This window comes from Acanthisitta chloris, unplaced genomic scaffold (genome assembly GCF_000695815.1).
Source record: "Acanthisitta chloris isolate BGI_N310 unplaced genomic scaffold, ASM69581v1 scaffold6859, whole genome shotgun sequence".
Taxonomy (NCBI): Eukaryota; Metazoa; Chordata; class Aves; order Passeriformes; family Acanthisittidae; genus Acanthisitta; species Acanthisitta chloris.
Window position 1 is genome coordinate 56,533 of NW_008691999.1, and position 22,886 is coordinate 79,418.

Below are 22,886 nucleotides of genomic sequence, written 5' to 3' on the forward strand. Positions count from 1 at the left end.
GCTCTGAGGTCTCCACACAACCTTCTCTTCTCCAGGCTGAACAGCCCCAACTCCCTCAGCCTGTCCTCATAGTGGAGATGCTCCAGTGCTCTTAGCAACTTTGTGGCCTCCTCTGGACCTGCTCCAACAGTTCTGTGTCCTCCTTGTGTTGAGGGCACCAGAACTGTGTGCAGTATTCCAGGTGGGTCTCAGGTGAAATGATAGAAATTAGTGCTGCCTCCTGTTTGGTCTGTTTGCTGCTGGCTCCTTGGTTCTCAAGCAACCTTAATGAGGTGTGGGGAAAATTTATCTTACTGCCTTAACATGTCATCTTAGATTCTGGACAATCCTATTGCAGGGAAATCCTTGAAACCTAACGAATGTAATTTAACCAGTTTCTAAATGCAAAATGATGCACTAGCTCGTCTTGAATATCTACATATTCTGCTTGTAAGCTTCTTGCTGTGTCTCTGCTCGCTGAGATACCTGGAGGACAGGTAAATCTTTTGGAAATGTTAAGTAGCATCCTGTCTTTTCATACCAAATTGGCTATTTTTGGAGAGAGGATGGCTGGATTTTCATCTCCAGGAGAGTGGAGAGATGGGCAGTGTGTCATCCTCTGGAGGGTGGGTAGGGGAGGGATGCTGGATGCAGGGAGGATTTTTGTGGGGAAGGGGCAGGAATCAAGTGTGAGCAGCCTGAAATGATGTGAATCCTCTGCAGGGAAGCATTCCTGAGCTGTGGCTCTGAAATCATCTCTCCAGGATAATCTGCTTGCTCGGCAGGTTTTGGCTATCCCAGAACTTGTTTTAGTCAACTAAAAACAAATTCATATGCAACAGCTTGAGTTGAAACATATCCCTGTATTCAAATAGAGGGGAAATCACATCCCTATTCTGTGAGCAAACCTCCTTGGTTCTTAAATCATTGAATCTAATGAGATTCCAAAATAAATCAGCCTGGGAAGAGGGACGTGACCGTGAGCTCACACATCCCGCAGGGATCGGAGGTGTCGAGTGCCCTTTCGCCAGGGTCTCATTTCTTTGGGCCTTTCTATTTTGCTTTTAGTTGCGAAGTTAAATCTGCGAAGGTCATTTGAAAATCTTCAGATTAGAGATGTAAAGCCCTTTTAATCTTTTCTAATAAACAGCTGAGTAGGGAATAAATCTATCGGGAGCTGGGCTCTGATGTTAAGCTTCGGCACAAAATGTCCATACGCAGACAACACTTAGAAATGATCTTAGAAATTCTAATTGCCCTAAATAAATTTCATGTAGATAAGAAGAAAATAAAAAAGGTGAATGATGATGAAAAGTGGTTTAATAAACAAAACATTAATTGAACCTGGTGATGTAACAGATTCCCTTACTGTGGTCCAGAGGATTATTAAGGTGATTCAGGCATGAGTGAAAATAGCAGTTTCAGTTCAGAGATTTCTTTGAACTGGCAATAAATGACTCTCTGTAGTAGGGTAAGGCAGGCTGGGAATAAAAGCTTTGCAGAATAAAGGCTTGAAAACATTTTGCTTTTGGAACAGCAACAGCAGCAAATGGAAACAAGGGTGTCTGAAGTGCCCAAGTGCTCTGGGATCTGCTGGTGCTCTATGTGGCATCGTTTAACATCTGAGTAGCCTTCAAAGCATTTTTTCCCCCTAATTCCATATATAATTAAAAAGCAGCTTCCTCTAGCTCATTAAAACGTCGAGTCCTGTTGGAGCAGTGTACTTTTATATTTATTTAAATGTATAAAGCACAGCCTTAATACAGACTGTAATAACTTCAGATATTAAATCTCTCTTGTGCAACACTTGATTTTTAAACAGTGTTTAGCTGCTCTTTATGAATACCAAACTGGAATATGGTCCCCAGAAGCTCAGGGTATTATTCTGTAGCTCATTCCATTAGCTCTCCCCATCTCCTTTTTATTAATTCCACAATGATAGGAAAATCCCCCAAGTTGTTAGTGATGTGCATGGAAATATGACAAGGCAGTGGCTTTTCCAGTGTAATCATGGCATCTCTGTCTTTTCACAGGCTTTTGGGAATGCCAAAACAGCTCATAACAACAACTCCAGTCGCTTCGGCAAGTTTATCCAAGTGAACTATCAGGAGACAGGCACCGTGCGGGGGTAAGTGCCAGTTGGGGCTGAAGAGGACCCCATAGGGAGTACATAGAATCATGGAATCAACCAGGTTGGAAAAGACCTCCAAGATCATCGAGTCCAATCCTACCATAGTTACTAGACCATGGCACTAAGTGCCACATCCAGTCTCATCTTAAAAACCTCCAGGGATGGTGAATCCACCACCTCCCTGGGCAGCACATTCCAATGCCTGAGCACTCTCTCTGTAAAAAATCTCTTCCTAATATCCAACCTAACCCTCCCCTGGCAGAACTTGAGATGAGCTCTGCTCAGGTGAGACCTCACCTGCTGTGCTGCCTCCAGCTCTGGGGCACCAACAGCAGAAGGATGTGGAGCTGCTGGAGTCAGTCATTCCCTGTGAGGGTGGTGAGGCACTGGCACAGGTTGCCCAGAGAAGCTGTGGCTGCTCCATCCCTGGAAGTGTTCCAAGCCAGGCTGGACAGGGCTTGGAGCAGCCTGGGCTAGTGGAAGGTGTCCCTGCCCATAGCAGGGGTGGAACTACCTAGGCCTGGTTTTCACTTTGGCTTTAGCCAATTTGCACAGCGTCAGGTCATCACCAAGTGACTCGAGCTAGCTCTAAATGAGCAGGGCTCCGTTAACTCTGGTTTTTGTGCAGGTTAATTAACTCAGTGGGAGAAACAAAGAGTAGAAGCAGCATTCCTGGGGCTGTATAATTTCTGCAGCTAGCTAAGAGATCTCTTGCTGGGACTTCACTGTTATTTTAGAGAATTGCTTTCAAATTTTTTTTCCTTTCTTATTTTCCAGCAGAACAGTATCCCACAAAGAGCTTCCATTAATTTTTCAAATGAGCTTGGGTACTCTGTGTACCTTCCTGCTGCTTTAGCGTCCTACGTCAAATCTGATGTTCTTTTTTTTCCCCTCCTTTAATTCTGGTGCACTGTTCTCTTAAAAAGATAAACCTCATTTTTTCAGTACCTTCTGGAATACAGAATAGCAAGAATCCAGCAAATGCTTAACTATATATTATCTTGGCATGATGTGTCAGCGCTGTGGTCGTGGCCTCTATTTTTACTTGGCAGATAGGTGCAAATAGCTTTATATTCCTGTATTCTAGTTCATAAAATAAGAGGAATTTTCTCTCCTTTTTAAGAAATGAGCTTTCTTGGTCTTTGGTTGCATGGTGTGATGTGACTGCTGTAAGCTTGCAGTGCTCCTTAGTGAAAATAAAACATGTTTAGTAAAACAAATGAGCTCTTCCTGGCATATAAGGCCACATTTTTTTACCCATAGAAAGATGATTTTTTCCCAACTTAGCCTAGATTTTAAGCACAACCTAAATCAATTATCATCTTGTATTCTGCATATCATTTGCTTTCTTAATGAAACTATAATTTGCAGCCCCAAGTCAGAATTTTGCTCTTTTCTGAGGTTGAAAATAGCAGTTGGGTATTTGCTTACAACTCCTCTGAATGTAATCACCCAAAACTTGACGTGAATTTCAGCCTAAGAGGTAGAACAGCCAGGAGATTTAGCAGCAGCCAACCCCACCCCTGGACTGAAGTCTTTGAAGGTGTCTCTCAGATCGGTGGAGAAGTGATGCAGTTAAGTGTGTTCCCATGAGGCCTCATGAATTTCTGCTGTCCTCGGTGATAAGCCAGTTCTGGAGGCAGAAAGGCTCTGCAGCCTCTTCAGTCCACAGGGTGATCAAAAGCCTCAACATCTGACACGCTCCATAAAATTGCAGCAGAGCCAGATTGGAGACATTTTATTTAAAAGCAGCAATGTGCTGTGGGGTGGTGAATGTGTGTGGAGGATGAGGTGGATCACAGACACCATGAGACAGAGCTTTCAGCCACCCCGAGCTCAGGGTTTTGCATGGGGGTGTTTGTGTATGAAAGACATATGCTTATGTAAAATATACGTATTTGAGAACAGTTTCAGGTTTCACAGAATCATTTAGGTTGGAAAAGACCTCTGAAATCATTGAGTCCAACTGTTGAGTGATCTCCACCTTGTCAGCTAGACCAGAGCACTGAGTGCAACATCCAGTCGTTCCTTGAACTCCTCCAGGAATGGTGACTGCCCCTCCCTGGGGCATTTAAAGAATGTAAAATCTAAAAAAATAAGATGTGAAAATTTGCCTGGATTTTAATGGTGGTTTGGTCCTGGTGAGATCTAGACCTTTCTAACCTGAATTATTGCATGAGGGTGATTTTTTTGGGTGGATTCTAATATATCACAGGGGGAAGGGATGAATGCCAAGGGCTTGTGGAGATGGTGCAGGTTGTACAGCAGTGTCTGAGCTGTTATCCAGTGGGATCCCACCAGTGGGATCTGGGATGCTTAGTGTTTCTCACTCTTGTGTTCACCAACCCTGCGTGAATTCATGGTGTGGCTTGGGAAGGAAAACTTGGGTTCAGGTTAGAAAGGGGATGTAAAAAAATGCCAACCTTCAGTGAGGAATATCCATAAACTTTCAGCTCCCTCACAGGGAATGAACAAAAATAAACCTCTCTGTTCCTTGTCATACAGAGGAATAACACAGCTTTCCTCTCTGTCTTTATTCCTCCTGTCCAGCAAGATCATCCCATGGGGAGTTGGATATGCCTCTTGCAGTAGCCTCTCCCAAGAGTTACCATAAGAGTTGTCACAAGACCTCTGCAGCACATCCAAATGTTTTGTACTTTACTTCTTAGTGGAAGGAAGGGAAAATGACTGTGTTGCAAGTCATAAATTGGTTTGGTTTCCTCATCTGTGGCAGAGCATCAAGTGTAGAGGCACCTCCTTGTCCTGCCATGCCCAAGGTGTGTAGGTGTCCCCATTCAGAGGTGGCTGCCACTGTCTGTGCCACGTCACTGGGCAACTGGAGCTGGAAAAGCACAGCTACATCATCTGAATTGCCACTTAGGGATTCAGAACTTGGAGTTCTATCTTACTGGTTAGCATTGTTTGGAAGAAAAAAACCTGTCGAAGCTGAGTTTAGGTCGACAAGCTTGCAAAAAGTATTTAGTATGTAAATGGAACATGTTTGTTGTGGAGGCTTTTAGGAGGAAATGTAAACTGCAATAAGGAGCTTTCGCAATTGTTTGGGTTTTTTTAACTGTAGCCACAAGTTAATAACCGAAATTTTTGGTGAGAAGTGGCTTTTCCACAAGAGGGAATGGAGATTCTGCAGCTAAATCTCATCTTGCAAACTTTTGCACCCAGATAGGTTTCTTGTGTGCACAACTCTTGGGCTGCAGGCGATTTGATTTCGCTGGCTTTGGATGAAATAGGGATCTGAGAGTCTTCCTTGCTGTCAGAATTTCCCCCTCTGCTCCCTGCCCATAGGCAAATGCATCTGAGATCATGTTTTTCATATCCAAGTTAGTGTTGGCTTCGTATCAAACCAAGAAAACCTCAAAAGCCAAACATAATATTGGGCTTGTTCTGCCTAGGAAGAAATTTATATAACTAAGTGAAACAAGGCTGAAACTTCTTTGTGAGTGTAGGAAGGCTGAAGCCCCTGGTAAAGCTGCGTTCGTTTAAGTTGAGTGTCAGGTCAATGAATAACACTTTTATCTTTCCCTTGCAGAGCTTATGTTGAGAAGTACCTCCTGGAGAAGTCCCGACTGGTCTATCAGGAGCACAATGAGAGGTAGGTGCCTCTGTGTTGCCTACAGGGTTGGATTGGACTTCTCTACGTGGCACAGAGAGCTTAAACCCAGCTGAGCTGGCACAGGGGATCAGGATTTTCACACTCCTAACTGCTGTAAAGTTAAATGATGCATTTTATGTTTATGGCTTTGTATTTTGGGGGTTAGGGAGAAATGAGTTGCCCAGAGGGAATCACCTCCATTAGTTTATTGACTTGTCATGGCATCACAGGATGGTTTGGGTTGGAAGGGACCTTAAAGACCATCTCCTCCCAAGCCCCTGCTGTGGGCAGAGAACCTTCCACTCGAGTATTTTCATATTTTCATTGTCTTTATGGTTCATGACAAATGGATTATTAAGTACCATTTGTTTTCCTGTGCAACTAGTGAGCTATTTAATACCTAATCTTGAGAGGGAAGTTGGTATTTTAGGTCTGTTTTACAGTTCTTAACACACTGAAGCCTCTAGAAAAAGCTACAGTTATACAGACAACCACTTCATGTGAATTGTTCTTTCCTAATTGCAGCATATTATTTATTACATATTCCTTTCCTCTCTCAGTAATTATTACTCCAAGTTTAAATAATTTTGCTGCCTCTAGTTGTCTTTCAACTCTTGGCACTTCTGTGTTTCCCTTTGGAGACAGATGTTGTGCGAGAAGTTTTCTCGAGTGCTCTAGGGCTGATCCTGGAGTTAAAGGCATCTACAGCCTTGACAAATGTCCTCGTGGGTGTTGCAAGATGATTAAACTTGGATTCTCTTGGAAACCATCCAACATAAAAGCAAAGTTTTAATTTTAGGAAGAAATAGCATTACTCTGTGTTGGAGTTGTGTGGAAGGAGAACAGATGAATGTCCCTTGGGGTGGGTTTAGTATGAGGAATAGTAAAGTGTTTTGAGTACTGCAGTAGCTGTAAAAATTGAAGATGTTTCAGTTGTGTCTTACGGAACTGCAACAGCAAAGTCGTTGCCTTTTTAATGGTAATAAGGTATTGAAAATAATAATTTCTGCATTGCAAGGGAATATGTTGGTTTGATTCTAATAAAGGCAGGTGGGGTCAGGTTCAGCTCCCAGGGAACAAGCAACAGGACAAGAGGAAATAGCCTCAAGCTGCACCAGAGGAGGTTCAGGCTGGACATCAGAAATAATTTCTTCATGGAGAGGGTGGTCAGGCATTGGAAGGGGCTGTCCAGGGAGGTGGTGGAATCACCACCCCTGGAGGTGTTCAAGAAACGACTGGACATGGCACTCAGTGCTCTGGTCTAGTTGAGAAGGTGGTGATGGGTCACAGGTTAGACTCAATGATCTTGGAGGTCTTTTCCAACCTAAGTGATTCTGTGAAATATGTAGGCATTGCACATGATTCTGAAGGAAAACATGATGATCCCTGCCAGGAATTTTATCACTATATTCTAGGGCAGTGGATGTCCTCAGATGGAAAAGAAGCATCTTGTCCTCCATGATGTAACATAGCCTTGTACATCACTGCATGGTGGGTATGGGCCATTTCTAAACAGTGTCAACTCTAGGTTTGGAAGCTGGAAGATCAGGCCATGAGAATTCCATGCTCCTCTCTGCTTAATGCTCTGTTTGTTTTCAAGTCTAACATCTTTTTTTTCTTTATATTATTTGTCACCAGGAACTACCATGTATTTTATTACCTCCTGGCGGGAGCAACCGAGGAGGAGAGATCAGCATTTCATCTGAAGCAGCCAGAGGAATATCATTACCTCAACCAGGTGGGAAAACTATACAGGAACACAATCCATGGTCTTCCCTTTTCTACTGCTGATATTTAGTGCTGATAGAGAAAAGGAGTGGAGTAATAAAATTTAGTTACCTTAATGCTTTATAGAAAGTCTTCTGTTGTTGGAAATAATTCTGCCTTGGCAACCTGAACACCTTGTGGTACGGGGGAAAAATAATCAGTGTTTTCCCTATATGGAACATGTTAAATGTATTGAGTTTCTAGTTGTTGGAGGGAGAAATAGTAATCACTTGCCTGTTTTCTGTGTGAATGTTATTTACTCATTAACATCTGTCTGCTGAGCAGGGGAAAATGTGGGATACTAGTAACTCTTGAGGATATAACATCTTGCATGAGGTAGTCCTAATTCTGTAGCTTCTTGGCTGGCTGTTAGCATGATCTTTTGAATTTAACAACACAATAAGTATAATTTAAGTATAACCACAGCAACCATTGAAAAATCTGGGAATTGATAATGAATGAGATGTTACCAAGGGCCAAGTAAACTCAGTTTATATGGTAATAATTTTGTAATGAACTGATTTACTTCAGATACTTAAGCAGTTGTCCAGTGGCTCTTGTGAACAGGGATTTCAGAAAGACAGAAAGGAGGAGGTCTCTCTGCCTTCAAGGGAGTCAACAGCTCCTCCCAGTTCTGTATCATCTCCAAACTAGCTCAACAGTCCTTCAAATCCTGTGTCCAAGTAGTTTGTGAAGGTATTGAAGAGCTCTGGGCCGAAGCTGGAGCCCTGTGGAACTCCCTAGTGACCAGTGGCAGCCTGATGTAATCCCATTCACCACAACCCTTTGTGCCCAACCCATGAGCCAGTTCCTCACCCATCCCATGGGGTGTTTATCCAGCTGTGTGCTGGAGAGTTGGTCCAGAAGAGGAGTGTGACAGACTGTATTGAAAGCTTTCCTGTAATCCAGAAAGATTACATCAGCTGCTTCCCTTTATCAGCTAGACCTTGTCATAGAAGGTAATCAGACTTGACAGTCAGGACTTTGCCCTCATGAAGCCATACTGGCTGTGACTAATGACTGCACTGTCCTACAGGTGTTTTCCAGTGCTCCCATAGGGCTTACATCCCTCTTAGCCTTCTTGCCCCTTCTGAAAATTGGGACAACCTTAGCCAGCTTCCAGTCAAGTGGGACCTCTCTGGATTCCCAAGGCCATGCAAAAATTATCGAGAGAGGCCTCACAATGACATCTGCCGATTCCTTAAGTGTTCTTGTGTGAATCCCATCAAACCCCATAGATTGATAGGGATCCAGCTGGAGCAGCACGTCCCTCACAACAACAGGGTCAACAGGGAATTCATCATGGTCCTGCTGCTCAGGTCACTGGGACCCCCTCAGTCCATCATCAGTGTTGAAGACTGAGGCAAAGAAAGGATTAACCCTCTCTGCCTTGTCTGTGTCCCTGTTTGTGAGGTGACCATCCTCAGCCTGTAAGGGGCCAATGTCATTTCTGCACTGCCTTTTGCCATTAATTAAACTCTTTATTGTCCCCCACAGCACTGCTCAGCCTCAGCTCCTATTGAGCTTTGGCCACACAAATTTTCTCCCTGCAGTGGTGAGCAGCATCTCTATATTCCTCTCATGTCACCTGACATTGCTTCCACTGAGTATACATCATCCTTTTTTGCCTCACCTCCAAAAGAAGATTCCTGGTCAGTCAAGTCTGCCTTGGGCATGGTCTCTTACTCAGACCTTCTGACAATGCAGTAGCAGCTTTCCCCTGCCCTTTAGACAAAGAGAAAAAGGAAAGTAAGAAGAGAAGAAAGGAAAAAGAGGTAGTGGAGAAATGGAAAAAGAAACTTGATAAACATCTAATGATAACATGACCCTTGAGCACTTACAATCCCTTCTTAAACATGTCCTGGAGAACTCCTTGGCTGTTTAAAAGGAAAAAGAACTAGCTCAGAAATGAACCCAAGTGTTTTACTGAAAATTAAATCGGAATATTGAGAAGCCATAAACTATTGAACCAGGTCCCTCCAGTCCAGGAATGACTCAGTCTTTGACTCAGGCATTATTTCCTTCTCCCAGGTTCCTCAGCTCACACTGTGTTACACAAAACAAATGTGCAGTTTGCATTGCAGCTGAGAAATAATCTGTTCAGGTATCTCACCAAAATCTGCTGTCAGAGTGTTGATCTCTAAGTGCGGAAGCAGGTTGAAAATAAAGATCTAAACTTATTTTTAAGCACAAATTTACTTCAAGAACCCCCTGAGTTTGGATGAGTTCTCCATCTCTTACCCCACTGGCAGGTACACCTTCCATTATGACCCTGCAACTCACTGAGTATTTTGTGTGCTGGTTATTCACCTTTATCCATTGTCAAATTAGTGATTTGCAAGATTAGATGCTGATTTTCAGTTCCTTAGGAGCTCTGGTGCCATGTGTCTCTCCCTCCTGGGACTGGTCACTGACATGTGCCTTGACTTCTCTCAACTCCATCTCTGTCTGATTGGAAGAAGATACAAACTCCCTAAAAAGGAATTTCCTTGGAATAATCACACTTTTGCAGCACTTACATGTGTCTGGAGTAGAGGTTAAGAGTAGAAGCAAAACAAATCTGTTCTTCAGTGGGATTTTCCCATTAATGGATCTTCAGCTCTAGGTAATCCAAAGGTTTCTCCAAACCACAGAGAAAAAGAAAATGTTTTAAAATCCCTGCAGTATATTTCATGGGAGGTCCTTGCTGGCTTGAAACACTGGAAGCAGCAATCAGCACCATGAATGCCAAAGCATTACAAGCCTTGCCCTCAAAAAGACAAAAGTCAGGGTTGACTAAGCAAAACTAGAAGAGTTATTTTATTTGGAAACTCAGTGTTGCCGCCCTGGTTAGGGAGCAGGTAGTTGGGGGGGGTTATTTGGGGTCTGAACAGTACTTAACCCGCTCTGCCTTGCTTTCAGATGACAAAGAAACCCCTCAGACAGAGCTGGGATGATTATTGCTATGACTCTGAGCCGGTCAGTACAAGTACCTGCGTCTTCTGTGTTGCTGGTGCAGGGCTGCTCTCACTTGAATCTGTCAGGGGCACCAAGGCCTGAGCAGAAAGCCAAATCAAATTGAGTTTAACCTATTAATTATCCTTTCCCTTCCTCTTGCCTGCAGTGGTGTTGCTTGTGACAATACAGATGGGTGTTTCCCTTGCCCTTTTTTGGTTCCTTCCATCTGGAAAGCTTCTTCAGCAGTTGGATATGATCAGCTCTCCATGGTCGTCTTAATTTTAGGGGGGGGTCTTTGTTCCTGCTTGGTATAATCTGTGATGACTTATGGAAATTGCCATGTGGCAGCAGTGTGAAAATTGAAAATCTTTTCCATTCAAACAGCAACTGAGCCTCTTGACGCCCCAAGAACTGCATCAGTTCATGAAAGTTGTAGCAGTGTATCTGCTCTCCAGATTCCAGACAAACCCCAAAACATCCCCGCGCAACCATCTGTGAGAAAATCAAATCCTGATATTGTTCAGAAAATAAAAACAATTCCTTCTCCTAAAATACTTCTGCTGACATGATCATCCTTTCCAAATGGACGGCCCCAAAAAAGGGAATGGTGAAACTTTTCCCCCTTCCCTTGGAGGCAGCGGCTTCAGCCAACGATGTGTTGGGTGTTTGTGTGTCCCGTGGTGCCTCTGTTGGGTCTGTCCTGCATGTGGGAGCATGTTTGGGATCAGCTGCATGTTGTTCCTGCGAACTTTGCCATGTGCTTGATGGTTGCCAAACTCTTGCTGATACATCTGGAAGAGTAAGAGGTAATCTCTGAAGGAGCTGGGATTTACCTGGGCTAAAAAAGTATCTTAACAGCAAGATTTCCCTGCAGAATCCTGAGGAGGGAGAGGGAATCTTACCCTCCCAAGGTTAAAAATATTGGATTGGCATCCTTAGAGGTCCTGCAGGAGCAGGGAGTGATGAACAGATGCTGCTTGACATACCTTAATACACTTAGAGATTGTAAAGCTCTTCGTTGCTTAAGGAATGGGTTAGGACAATTTACTGGAGGAATTAGAGCAACCTCCAAATTTGATACCTTCTTCTGAGGGGCCAATAATGCCCTGCCACCTTGGGGGTTATCATGTCTATGTCCTGATCTTGCACAGCAAAACTCTGTGCTGTTAAAATTTGGTTGTTTATTTGGTATTTTATTTGGGATCATTTCACTTGGGGTAATTTTCTGTGATGTTCATGGTAAATCACATCTTTGCCTCAACTGATGTTTCACTCTTAGGCCTACCCTGGACCTCTCCCCATAATCATGGACTCAGTCCTCTGCAGATGGTTGGTCTATAAAGAAACTCTCTTCTATCCTCTTTAAATTTTCCATGGAAATTCATGGATTGCTTCGATGTGGTGATAGGAAGCAGGGGACTCACTTCTGCTGGGAAACTAATTGCTCCAGCAGAATATTAATGCCTGTGGGGATGGACTTTGTAATGCCTGTCTGCTCTAATACCAGGGAAACTCCTCTTTTTTATAATTATCATCCATTTATCATCCATTAGGAATCGGTACCAAGCTGGAACACTGCAGAGAGCATCTGCTTTTAAGTGGAGAATTTGCTAAAAGCCTTTCCATGGGGATTAATGAGTCAGGCAATTGTTATGTAAATCGTTAATTAAATTGCCTTGGGCGTAGATTGTGCTACTTCAGAGTTGTCAGTGGTCGTTTGCTGTTGGCTCGTGGCTTAATTTTGGAGAAATGATGCCAGACAATGGAAATGTCTCTTGGAATGTGGAGTACCACTAAAGGCACCACTTGGGATCTCTCAAAAACTTTTCAAAAAGTCCAGTTTGGAGAATTTGGGGGTGTAGGATTGTCCTGCTGATGCCACGTCTCATTGTAATGGGTGTGGAAACCTCCCACAGTTTGGATAGACAGGGAGCTAGCTGAACAGGAGCCAGGAGTGTGCTCAGGTGGCCAAGAAGGCCAATGGCATCCTGGGCTGGATCAGGAACAGTGTGGTCAGCAGGACCAGGAGGTGATTCTGCCCCTGCACTCGGTGCTGGTGAGGCCACACCTTGAATCCTGTGCTCAGCTCTGGGCCCCTCAGCTCAGGAGGGACATTGAGGGGCTGGAGCAGGTCCAGAGAAGAGCAACGAGGCTGGTGAAGGGACTGGAGCACCAGTGCCATGAGGAGAGGCTGAGGGAGCTGGGGGTGTTCAGCCTGGAGAAGAGGAGGCTCAGGGGAGACCTTCTCACCCTCTACAACTCCCTGACAGGAGGTTGGAGTCAGGTGGGGGTTGGTCTCTTCTCCCAGGCAACCAGCAGCAGGACAAGAGGGCACAAACTCAAGCTCTGCCAGGGGAGGGTTAAGTTGGACATTATGAAGAGATTTTTTTATGGAGAGAGTGCTCAGGCATTGGAATGTGCTGCCCAGGGAGGTGGTGGATTCACCATCCCTAGAGGTTTTCAAGATGAGACTGGATGTGGCACTTAGTGTCATGATCTGGTAACCACAGTAGGGTTGGACTCAATGATCTTTGAGGTCTTTTCCAACCAGGTTAGTTGATTTAATGATTCTCTAATTGTCCATGTTCTCCTCGATGTAGGTGTAGTGGCCAAGGAAGCCAAGGTTGGAGTTTAGGTGGGACGACTTCTTATCCTGAGGTTTTATGGTGTAGATAGTGTCGTTGCCAATCCCTGGGATTGTCCTGCTGTAGAGTGTAGATGTCTTTTGTGTTCCTTTGGGTAATACACACACCTCATACAGCTCTAAAAAAGGTAATTTTCAGTCTTCTCCTCGTAAGTGGTGAACATGTCATTTTTCTAATGAGTATTTCCTACCATGGGTGTGTTACTTTCTTCTGAAATTTCTAACCCTGCCTTCATGGATGCTGCATGTGGCTTTAAATGATTGTTCAACAGCTCCAAATTCACTTTGTCCATGGAGCATTAACTTGTCCCTGAGGACAATTGATAAAAAAATTCAATCTTGTCCCATTGCACTTCTGTAGCTTTTAGTCAAGGGGCTAGAGCAGCTGTGTGGGGTCTCCTATGTGGCAATAAAGGGTTTAAATATATAACTAATATAATCTATAATAATAACAATGTTATTTCAATCTATAAATAAGACTAATAAAGATTTTAACTGAGGATTTCCCCTATAATCAGTGACCTTGGCTGTAGCAACACTGCAGAGCAGGATGAAGAACATATTGCTGACAGAGTTGTGAGGCTTTAAATGCTATGAGAAACAAAGCTGATGCTGTAAAACAACATCATTTTCTATATTCTGGATTAATGGTTTATTTTCTGTACTAGAAGTGAGTACAAATGTCTTTCCAAGTGTTCCCAGAACCCTGTTTAATCCAGACTTTCAAGTTATTTGTGCAAAATTTTGTGCACGTTTACTCATGTGATAAATATGATGTGCAGAAAAATGATTAAAAAAATTAAACTATATGTCTGCAGCTGTTTAATTAATTGCCACTGCAGGTAGAATTTTTTGTTTATATTATTTTAGTCATTTTTTTATAGAACCATAGAATTTTAGGGGACTGAGGATTTTTTGTTTATATTATTTTAGTCATCTTTTTATAGAACCATAGAATTTTAGGGGTTGGAATGGACCTTAGAGATCATCCAGTCCCAACCCCCTGCCCTGTGGGCAATTTGCTTTATATTTAAATACAGAACTCTGTAGAATTTATAGATTTTTAAAAATTTATTTATACCTGGATTAATTGTAGAAAGTCTCCAGAGGATTTTTTGTTTATATTATTTTAGTCATCTTTTTATAGAACCATAGAATTTTAGGGGTTGGAATGGACCTTAGAGATCATCCAGTCCCAACCCCCTGCCCTGTGGGCAATTTGCTTTATATTTAAATACAGAACTCTGTAGAATTTATAGATTTTTAAAAATTTATTTATACCTGGATTAATTGTAGAAAGTCTCCATTTAATTGCCTGTAGAAAGTCTCTAGGTAAATGTTAGTAAAATATTCTGAGGTTCAAGGTAACACTATATTGTGTGATAAATGATAAACTAATTGTGGTGCTGAGATTGGGAATTTTTATAGGCAGCAAATGGAGGAAGTATTAAATATAGGCTAGGAAGCCAAAGAGAATAATCCATACTCCATGGGGGCCCATGATGAGCCAAAGCAGAAGGAATTTGACATTAGTAGTTTATATACTCATTTAAGGAACATTTATGTTCCCTAAATATTGCAGCAGGACAATATTTGGGTCCAGAATGTCCCTGGATGTCTCTGAAAGCGTCAGTGACTGATGTCAGGTTGGGAATTACCTGAAACACCAAAAGGTTCAGACACATGAGCCTCCAAGAAGTGTAAAATCTGGATTTCCATTTCTCCCAATGCCTGCATTTTTACATAGCTTCTTGGTGGTTCCAATAAAGTTTGTGAACAATAGATTTAAAGCTTTCCCTTTCCCACACAGGATTGAATTCCCTGATAATGTACATGAAATTTAAATGTATTTGTTTTAAAAACTGCATTTTCCTCTTTAGTTATAGGCACTCGTAATGGACCAGGATTCAATGTGGAATAAACTGCCTGAAAATGTGTAACAACTTTCCTCTCATTATTTCACATCCCTTTTGTATGCAAACTGATGAGCTCTCCCATACTGTCAGGGTGGTGCCACTCATCTCTTGCTTTAGAGGCTAAGCCACAGAAATAAGGATATATCTCCAGGAAAAATTAGCCAGAAATGTTATTTTTCCAGTGCCAGGATGGAAATGTTGCTGATAAAAGACATGGAGATCACTAAATGGTATTTATGGAGCGCTGGCTTGGCCATCTGGACCTGCTCAGAGCTTAATTTCTTTCAGTACTTACTTGTTGTGTTTGCTCCTGACAGGATTGTTTCTCCGTGGAAGGGGAGGACCTGAAGCATGACTTTGAGCGGTTACAGCTAGCCATGGAGATGGTGGGATTCCTGCCCAAGACACGCAGACAGTGAGTTTGTTGTCCATATTAATGGCTTGAAGATTGTATTAATTAATGTCACCTCCATAATCCATGAGATAATTCACCTGATGTGAGCTAATGTAACAGTCATGCTCTGCTGGTGTGAAGGAATTGGTGAAGCATTGAAAGAATGTTGCTCAGAGAAGCTGTGGCTGCTCCATCCCTGGAAGTGTTCCAGGCCAGGTTGGATGGGACTTGAAGCAACCTGGGCTGGTGGAAGGTGTCCCTGCCCATGCCAGGGGGTGGAACAAGTTGAGCATCAGGTCTTTTCCAACGCAAACCATTCTGGGATTCTGTGATCATCACTGTAGTTAAGGATTCTATTCATGCAAATGCAGCATTGGCAGAAGTTGACATCTTCAAGTATTTTTCAACTGTTCATGAATAGTCATGCCTTGCTCTGCATGTGATGAATCCAGATCCTGGTATAATCAGAAGTCCTGATTATCAGTCATCATACTTAACCCTTTGCATGCAATTGTAGGTTGGTAGACTTGTTTCCAACTGGCCTTTTTTTCCCCTAATTCAGTGGGAAAACTGGTTGGAAAACTAGGCTGCTTAGTTAGACTGCAGTACAGCACCTTCCACCAACTGCAGGGAATCACCCTCTACAACTCCCTGACAGGAGATTGGAGTCAGGTGGGGGTTGGTCTCTTCTCCCAGGCAACCAGCAGCAGGACAAGAGGGCACAGACTCAAGCTCTGCCAGGGGAGGGTTAGGGTGGAAGAGATTTTTTATGGAGAGAGTGCTCAGGCATTGGAATGTGCTGCCCAGGGAGGTGGTGGATTCACCATCCCTGGAGGTTTTTAAGATGAGACTGGATGTGGCACTTAGTGCCATGGTCTAGTAACCACGGTAGGGTTGGACTTGCTGGTCTTGGAGGTCTTTTCCAACCTAGCTGATTCTATGAATTATGACTGCCATCTTCAACCAAACCCACAAAATAATTCCTCTCATGTTGATTGTTGCCTTGAAAATCTTGAGTAGGTTGGGATGAATTTGACATAAAAAATTGCATCCACGACATTTTCACCCAACTGACAATTTTCACAAGCTCGTCCTTTTTCCCTCACTTGTAACAAATCAATTATGAAATTAAAGGTGCTGTTTCTCTAGCTGTTCCCCACACATGGATAAGCTCAAGAACATGCACGTCCAGTGTGAAGATGTTCTATGTCCATGATTTTTCTAAGCAGGTTGCAGTGACAGGGTTTGTCTTAAGCCTGTTGTGGATGCAGTGAGGAGTTTAATTGCTGGAGTAAAGTAATCAGTAAGTGTCAGGACTGAGCAGAGTCAGAAGTCACAGTAAATTGACACTTCTGATTTACTGTGCAATGATTTTTCTTGGCACACAAGGCCTTGTATTTCTCTTGGTGCTTTTTCTTGTACAAAATAAAGTGGGTTCTTGGCTATAATAGCAAATTTATTTTGCTTCTTGTTGTCTGTAACATGAATGAGGAACCACCTTCAGCTGAGTAGGAAGGACATTTTAACTGTTCCTGTGCCTCTATAAATAATTTTTTTATAGCAAAGCAAGGGGCTTCACCTTTGTGGAAACAGAGGAGTTTTTCTAATTGAGAAAAGGCTGATGGAGTTGTTCAGTCTCGAGAAGAGATGACTGAGAGGGAACCTCATTAATATATACAAGTACATGAATGGGAAGTGACAAGTAGATGGATCCAGACTCTTCTTATTGGTGGAAACCAATAAAACAAGAGGCAACAGCAGAAACTGATGCACAGGAAGTTCCACCTGAATACAAGGAAGAACTTCTTTGCTGTGCAGTCACTGAGCACTGAACAGATTGCCTGGAGAGGTCATGGATTCTCCCTCACTGGAGGTATTCAAGAACCATCTGGAAGTAATCCTGAGCCATATGCTCTGGGATGACCCTGCTTGAATAGGGAGGTTGGACCAGATGAGCCATTGTGGTTCCTTCCAACCTAACTGATGCTGTGATTCTGTAATTGCATCTCTGTAATTCATGCTGGGGAATCAGTATCCATGTTTTGGAGATAAGGAGTAGCTGGCTTGGAGAGGTGATGGTGTGTTGTCCAGACAAGCTGGTGGCATGGCTAAGAATCAAATCTGGTTTTACTCATTTCTAGCTTCCTGGAGAGTGCAGGAATAGGGCCAAACAGGATTTATACCTGAAGTCAGCCATGACTTGATAGCATCAAAGAACACCTGAGCCCAGCTCAAGAGTTGGACTCTCAAGATGCTTTATGATTCTATGGTCCTATTTTTTTGGAGGAGGATATAACTTAAAGATCATCAAATTCCCACCAAACTAGAAAAAATGGCAGGATAATTTTCCTTGAAGTGTAGTATCTTTTCTTTGTCTCAGTTACAGAAAAAAACCAACTGAGTGAAAAGGAATTCTCTCTCTTTCCACTAGGATTTTCTCTCTCCTCTCGGCAATACTTCACCTGGGGAACATCCGTTACAAAAAGAAGACCTACCGGGATGACTCCATCGATATCTGTAACCCTGAAATTTTGCCGATTGTGTCGGAGCTGCTGGAGGTAAGGCTTCACTTTCCCTCAGGAAATTTCCCACCTGATGAGCCATCTCTGCTTTGTAACACTATTTTCAGTTTCACTGAAGAGTAAGTTCTCTTCCATTACTTTTGCTTGGGCTGTTCATGTTTGCCTGTGGACAGTTAGAAAGATTTTTTAATGGAAGTATTTTCCCCCTACTCTTCAGCTTCAGGTTCATTGACTGAAAATGCTGTTAGGGCTATATTAAGCTTCCTAGGATGTTGTCTTTGGTCCTGCTTTTATGTTGTGAGACCATCAGAGCCATGTGCTGGTTCAGGTGGTGCTGTTGGAGATGCTGAGCTCACTCGCCATGTTTTGCTGTCAGTCCTTACTCTGCAGCATCCACCCTGGTTGTATTAGAGATGCTGGAAGGCACACCTCACCCCTTTAGGGCCTGTTCATGGACCTGTTCTTGAGTTCTTTAGTGGATCTGTTGTTTATCTGCTGTTTAAAACCCTTCACTGAGCTCTATGAGTCACAGCTGTTCCATTTGGGAAGGGTTTGGAGGTCTCAGCCTGGCTAGCCCAGGGCTATATCCAGTTCTGTAAATCAGTGCAAAAGCACTGAGTAAACTCCTAGGAGAGCTGCTCTGTCAGTCCAAGCAGGTGATGAAGCCATGGCATTTCTTTTCAGGAGATAAGTTTTCATTTCAGTGAGCCAACTTGTCCTGCTTCCTTGGGCATTCAAGAACTGAGCTCATGCACCTCTTGAAATGGATATCCGGAAGCTCTCATTGCTCTCTCAGTTCTCTTGTAGTGCTCTAAACCACTTGGAACTCCCAGGGATACTGAGATGTATCCTTGTTGTTGGTTACAATTACCTTTATGTCTTTGTATTCCCTGGGTGGTCTGGAAGGTTAATTTTTGCTAACCCTATGATAGCCCCAGAAGATGACTTGTCATTTTGTGTACACGTGATGCTCTTCCCATTCCTTCCATTAAATAACAGTTGTGTTGTTTCCCTACCTAAAGAACTGGGGAATTGGCTCTCACAGATTTTCATAGTACTTAATTTAGGGAGAGGAAAACTTGTTTAAAACATGAGTGTGAGCAGCTGGATGCTCTTTGCATCTTGACCTTGGAGGCTGAAGAAACAAACAGAAGGAAAATAGGAGTTGGGAGGAGAATGTTGTTTGGTTTACCCTGTTACAAATGGCCAAGTCAGTTTAGTAATTGTACTTTAAGCAAGCTTTGAATGAGTTGAGTGACTTAGAGGCCTGAAAAAATTCCAGGCTTTGGGTCTTTGCCCTGGCTTTGCAAACAAACTGTTCTGCAATGTGTGGACAGAGTGAGGTTTTAGCACATAAACAGGTGAAATGATGCATTGATTGAGTCATGTCGATTCAACAGGGCCTAGTGCCATGGTCTGGAGCTGCATCTCTGGGTAGTGTCACCAGGAGGTAAAAATAAATACATGTGTATTTCACCATTTGGAAAACCCCACTAGGATCTGGCGTAGCTGAGCGAAGTGAGAGATTGCTGTTCATCTTGGTAATTCTTCTGCAAGTTTCTGAATTCCAGATATCTCTTTGCAGACCTGAGCAGATATCGTTGCAGATATCGTTGCTTATTCAGGTTTGACCAAGAGGGAGGACCAAAAGGTTCAAACAGATGAGACATTACAAAGATCACCCGCCACACTTCATTAATTGGCTGCTTACAACTGTCCAAATTAAGTGTAATGAGTTCTTCTCAGCCAGAGACCAAAAATACTGGTTGAAACATGAGACACTTTAAATTTGGTCTCTTTTTTTGTGGTCACTGAACAATGAACAGTTTTTCTTTTCCCACCATTATTGCTAAAATTATGAATTGGCATGAAAAAGTTGTTAATCCTCCCTCTAGATCTTGGCAATACTCATTAAGACTGAAAAATCATCTTAGAATGAAAATTATATTGGTTGACAAAGAGGTGAACTCCTTTCATACAGCCACTGGGTACTTGGTGGGACATCTTGAGCATAGCAACGTGGTGGAAGAAACCAATTTTTGTGTGATCTGATATTTCCTTGCTTTGGGGGATGTTTTGGTTTGGGTTTTTTGGGGTGAAATGACTAACTGGATTTGTTCTGGATTTGACATGGAAAAGAGAAGGCAAAAATCTGACTGGACTTGGTGGAAAGGTGCTGAGAAGCAGGAGCTGGGTTGGCCATCCCTGGAGGCCAAGAGGGGATGCACAGCTGCTCCTGCACAACTCAATGGGCAGTTGCCTTCAAGGGCAGGATGGGAACCAACAGCCTGACTGAAATGAGAAAATTGCACAAGGTCAAGGTGTTTGCCCTCTCCAAAGGGAAGTCTGGCCCAAATTATCCTGAGCTAGCAGGTTTATGTCAACACCTCTGAACCTCCAAGGACAACTGGGGCAATTTCCCTGCTGCAGCAGTTAATGCAGCAGCACTGAACCTCTGTCCTCCCTCTGTACAATGAGGTTTAAGTCCCTATAAAATGGAGCTAATATTCAGATTTTTTGAAGGAATCTGGGAGGAGATGATGATCTGCCATAGATTTGCTTTTTCTTAGACCCCAACAGCCCCATCCAATATGTTTTTGCTTTATTAAACCATCCAGAGCAGCATTTGTTGAAACAGCAAACTGCAATATAGGATTTTGGCCAGACTCTGCAGATCATTGTTTCATTTACAGTAAAACCCTGATTCCTTTTTTTTTTTTTTTTTCAGGAATAGACATAGCGTGTGGATTATGTGATGCTTTTGGCAGGTTTATCATGGCCTTTGTTTAAACTTTGCTGAAATGCTGTGCTGGAGAGTGATGTCAAGGCTGCCTGATGGATCAAGCAGACGTGGAGTCCTGTGCAAATGCTGTAAATGTCAGGAGTCCTCTGCAGAAATCATAGAGGATTGTGCAAAACTGAGGAAAACTCTTGTTTTGGGAGAAAAAGCTCGGAAAGGCTCATTAACAAAAACAGTCTATTAGAAATGATCTAGTTGACCTTAAGACAGACTTTTATTTTCCTGAGAAGAGCAGAAACACTTTATCATGTGCATTTACTAATACAGGAACTTATTGACATAGATGGAGCTTTGAGGAAGGAAGCAGATTCTGTTTGGCTCAGTAGAGCAGTATTGGATTCAGGATTTAGGTTTAGGGTGACCAGCATTGATGCAAGTAGAGATAAATATGTTACCAAGTGTCCTGAATTAGTTTTGCAAGATGTCCCTGTGCATGGGTGATGTTAGCATGTGGAGCTCATGGCTGTCTCCATGGGAGATTTATGTGCCCAAGTTCTTCTACTGAAAAATTGTCTTCAGCTTCCCAGAGGGATCCCACAGACATTGTGCTCCTCATGCAATAAACATCTTGGAAAGTAATTGGGGAGGTGTGGATTATGAAGCAGATGGTGCTTGCATCCAGGCTTTTCTTCTGGATCCTTTTTCCGGATGGAGTTTTGTAGAATCGCAGAATGGTTTGGGTTGGAAGGGACCTCTGAAGTTCACAGGTCCAACACCTCTGTGATGAACAGGATTATCTTCATCTTCACTGGATGCAAAGATCCAAGACAGAACTTGAGTCAGAAAACCTCATAGAATCGTGGGATGTCCTGAGTTAGAAAGGACCCAATAAGGATCATCAAATTCAACTCCTGACCCTGGCCAGGACACCTTAACAATGCACCCTGTGCCTGAGAGTATTGTTCAAACACTCCTGGAGCTCTGTCAGGCTTGGGGCCGTGACCACTGCCCTGGGGAGCTGTTCAGTCCACAGACACCCTCTGGGGGAAGAGCCTTTGCCTGATATCCATCCCCAGCCTTCTCTGACACAGCTCCATGCTATTCCTTCAGGTCCTTTCGAACTCTCTGGTTATTTGAAAGAAAGTCTGAGGCAAAGGTTCAGATCTTTTCCAAGAAGAGCTGATGGAAATCTGAGTGGATTCGGTTACTCCACACCAGGCAGCTTTAGAACGAGCACTCAGCACTGTAATCCCTTTCTCAAATGTGGGAGGAGAGACAAAACACGATGTTTTCTTGCTCTCAAGTTGGAAATGGTTCATTTTCCTTCAGCTGCTCTAACATAATACCCAGCATTGCTGGAGAAGCAATCTCTGCCTGCTTTGGCTCCAGCCCAGCCCTTGTGGGAGCTGCTGGCTGTCTGCTGCCTGCTGTGCTCCACTGATGTTCATAGCCATGGCAGCACTGCTGCTCATCCTTCACTGGGTCGTGGAGCTCAAGTCATGCAGCCATCTCGGTGTTGGTTCCACTTGCATGTGGCAGTGAAGTCTTAAATTTGCGTTTTATCCCTGTAATTAAGATAGAAACTCCTACAGTCCATGGAGCTTTTTTTAAAAGAGAGAGCAGGACATGCTCTTTAGCCCCATAAAGCAAAAATCCATGGAACATGACCTAGAAGTGTTAACTCGCAGGGCACAAAGTCAAGAAGTGAGTGATGTTCTCATTGCTAATCTACTCTGATGGGTTTTGTCTCTATTTTAGTGTGTCACACTTACTGGGGGAGGAAGTGTAGGATGGAGGCAGTGGAGGAGCTTCAAGTATCTCCATGCACCAGGTGTCCTTAGTCATCAGCACATGCCAGGTTTATCTTTAGAAAGCTCCAGTGGCTCCTTGCTGGCACCAGGAGTCAGCTGCCTTCACACTGTGACCTTAAATGAGAATCAGGATGATTTGGCTGTACCTGTGGTGTTGGCACTCAGAGGTGACAAAGCAATCAAGATCAAGCTGCACTGGGTGGTCATTGCAGGGATTACATTCCCACTGTTGCCAAGTCTGTGTTTGTACAAGATGATTCCATGTGATCCCTCTGGGTCAGGAGATGAAGGATGCATATCTGTAGGTCTCCTCCATCAGGAGAGCAGATGATTCCACGTGATCCCTCTGGGTCAGGAGATGAAGGATGCATATCTGTAGTTCTCCTCCATCAGGAGAGCAAGGGAGAAGGAAACTGAGGTGAACATGAGATGGGA

At 43.3% G+C, this 22,886-nt stretch overlaps 1 protein-coding gene across 1 annotated transcript in view; it reads left to right on the forward strand.

The window, feature by feature from the left end:
- The window catches only part of LOC103809632 (unconventional myosin-IXa-like), a gene marked incomplete at its 3' end in the record, with an annotated part of 101,096 nt that overhangs the window by 25,766 nt on the left and 52,444 nt on the right, over positions 1 to 22,886 (forward strand). The window contains exons 2-6 of the mRNA XM_009082488.1: positions 2,013 to 2,107; positions 5,658 to 5,720; positions 7,359 to 7,458; positions 15,302 to 15,399; positions 17,810 to 17,936. Of these exons, the coding sequence (XP_009080736.1) occupies positions 2,013 to 2,107; positions 5,658 to 5,720; positions 7,359 to 7,458; positions 15,302 to 15,399; positions 17,810 to 17,936 (483 nt within the window). The remainder of the gene's footprint in view (positions 1 to 2,012; positions 2,108 to 5,657; positions 5,721 to 7,358; positions 7,459 to 15,301; positions 15,400 to 17,809; positions 17,937 to 22,886) is intronic.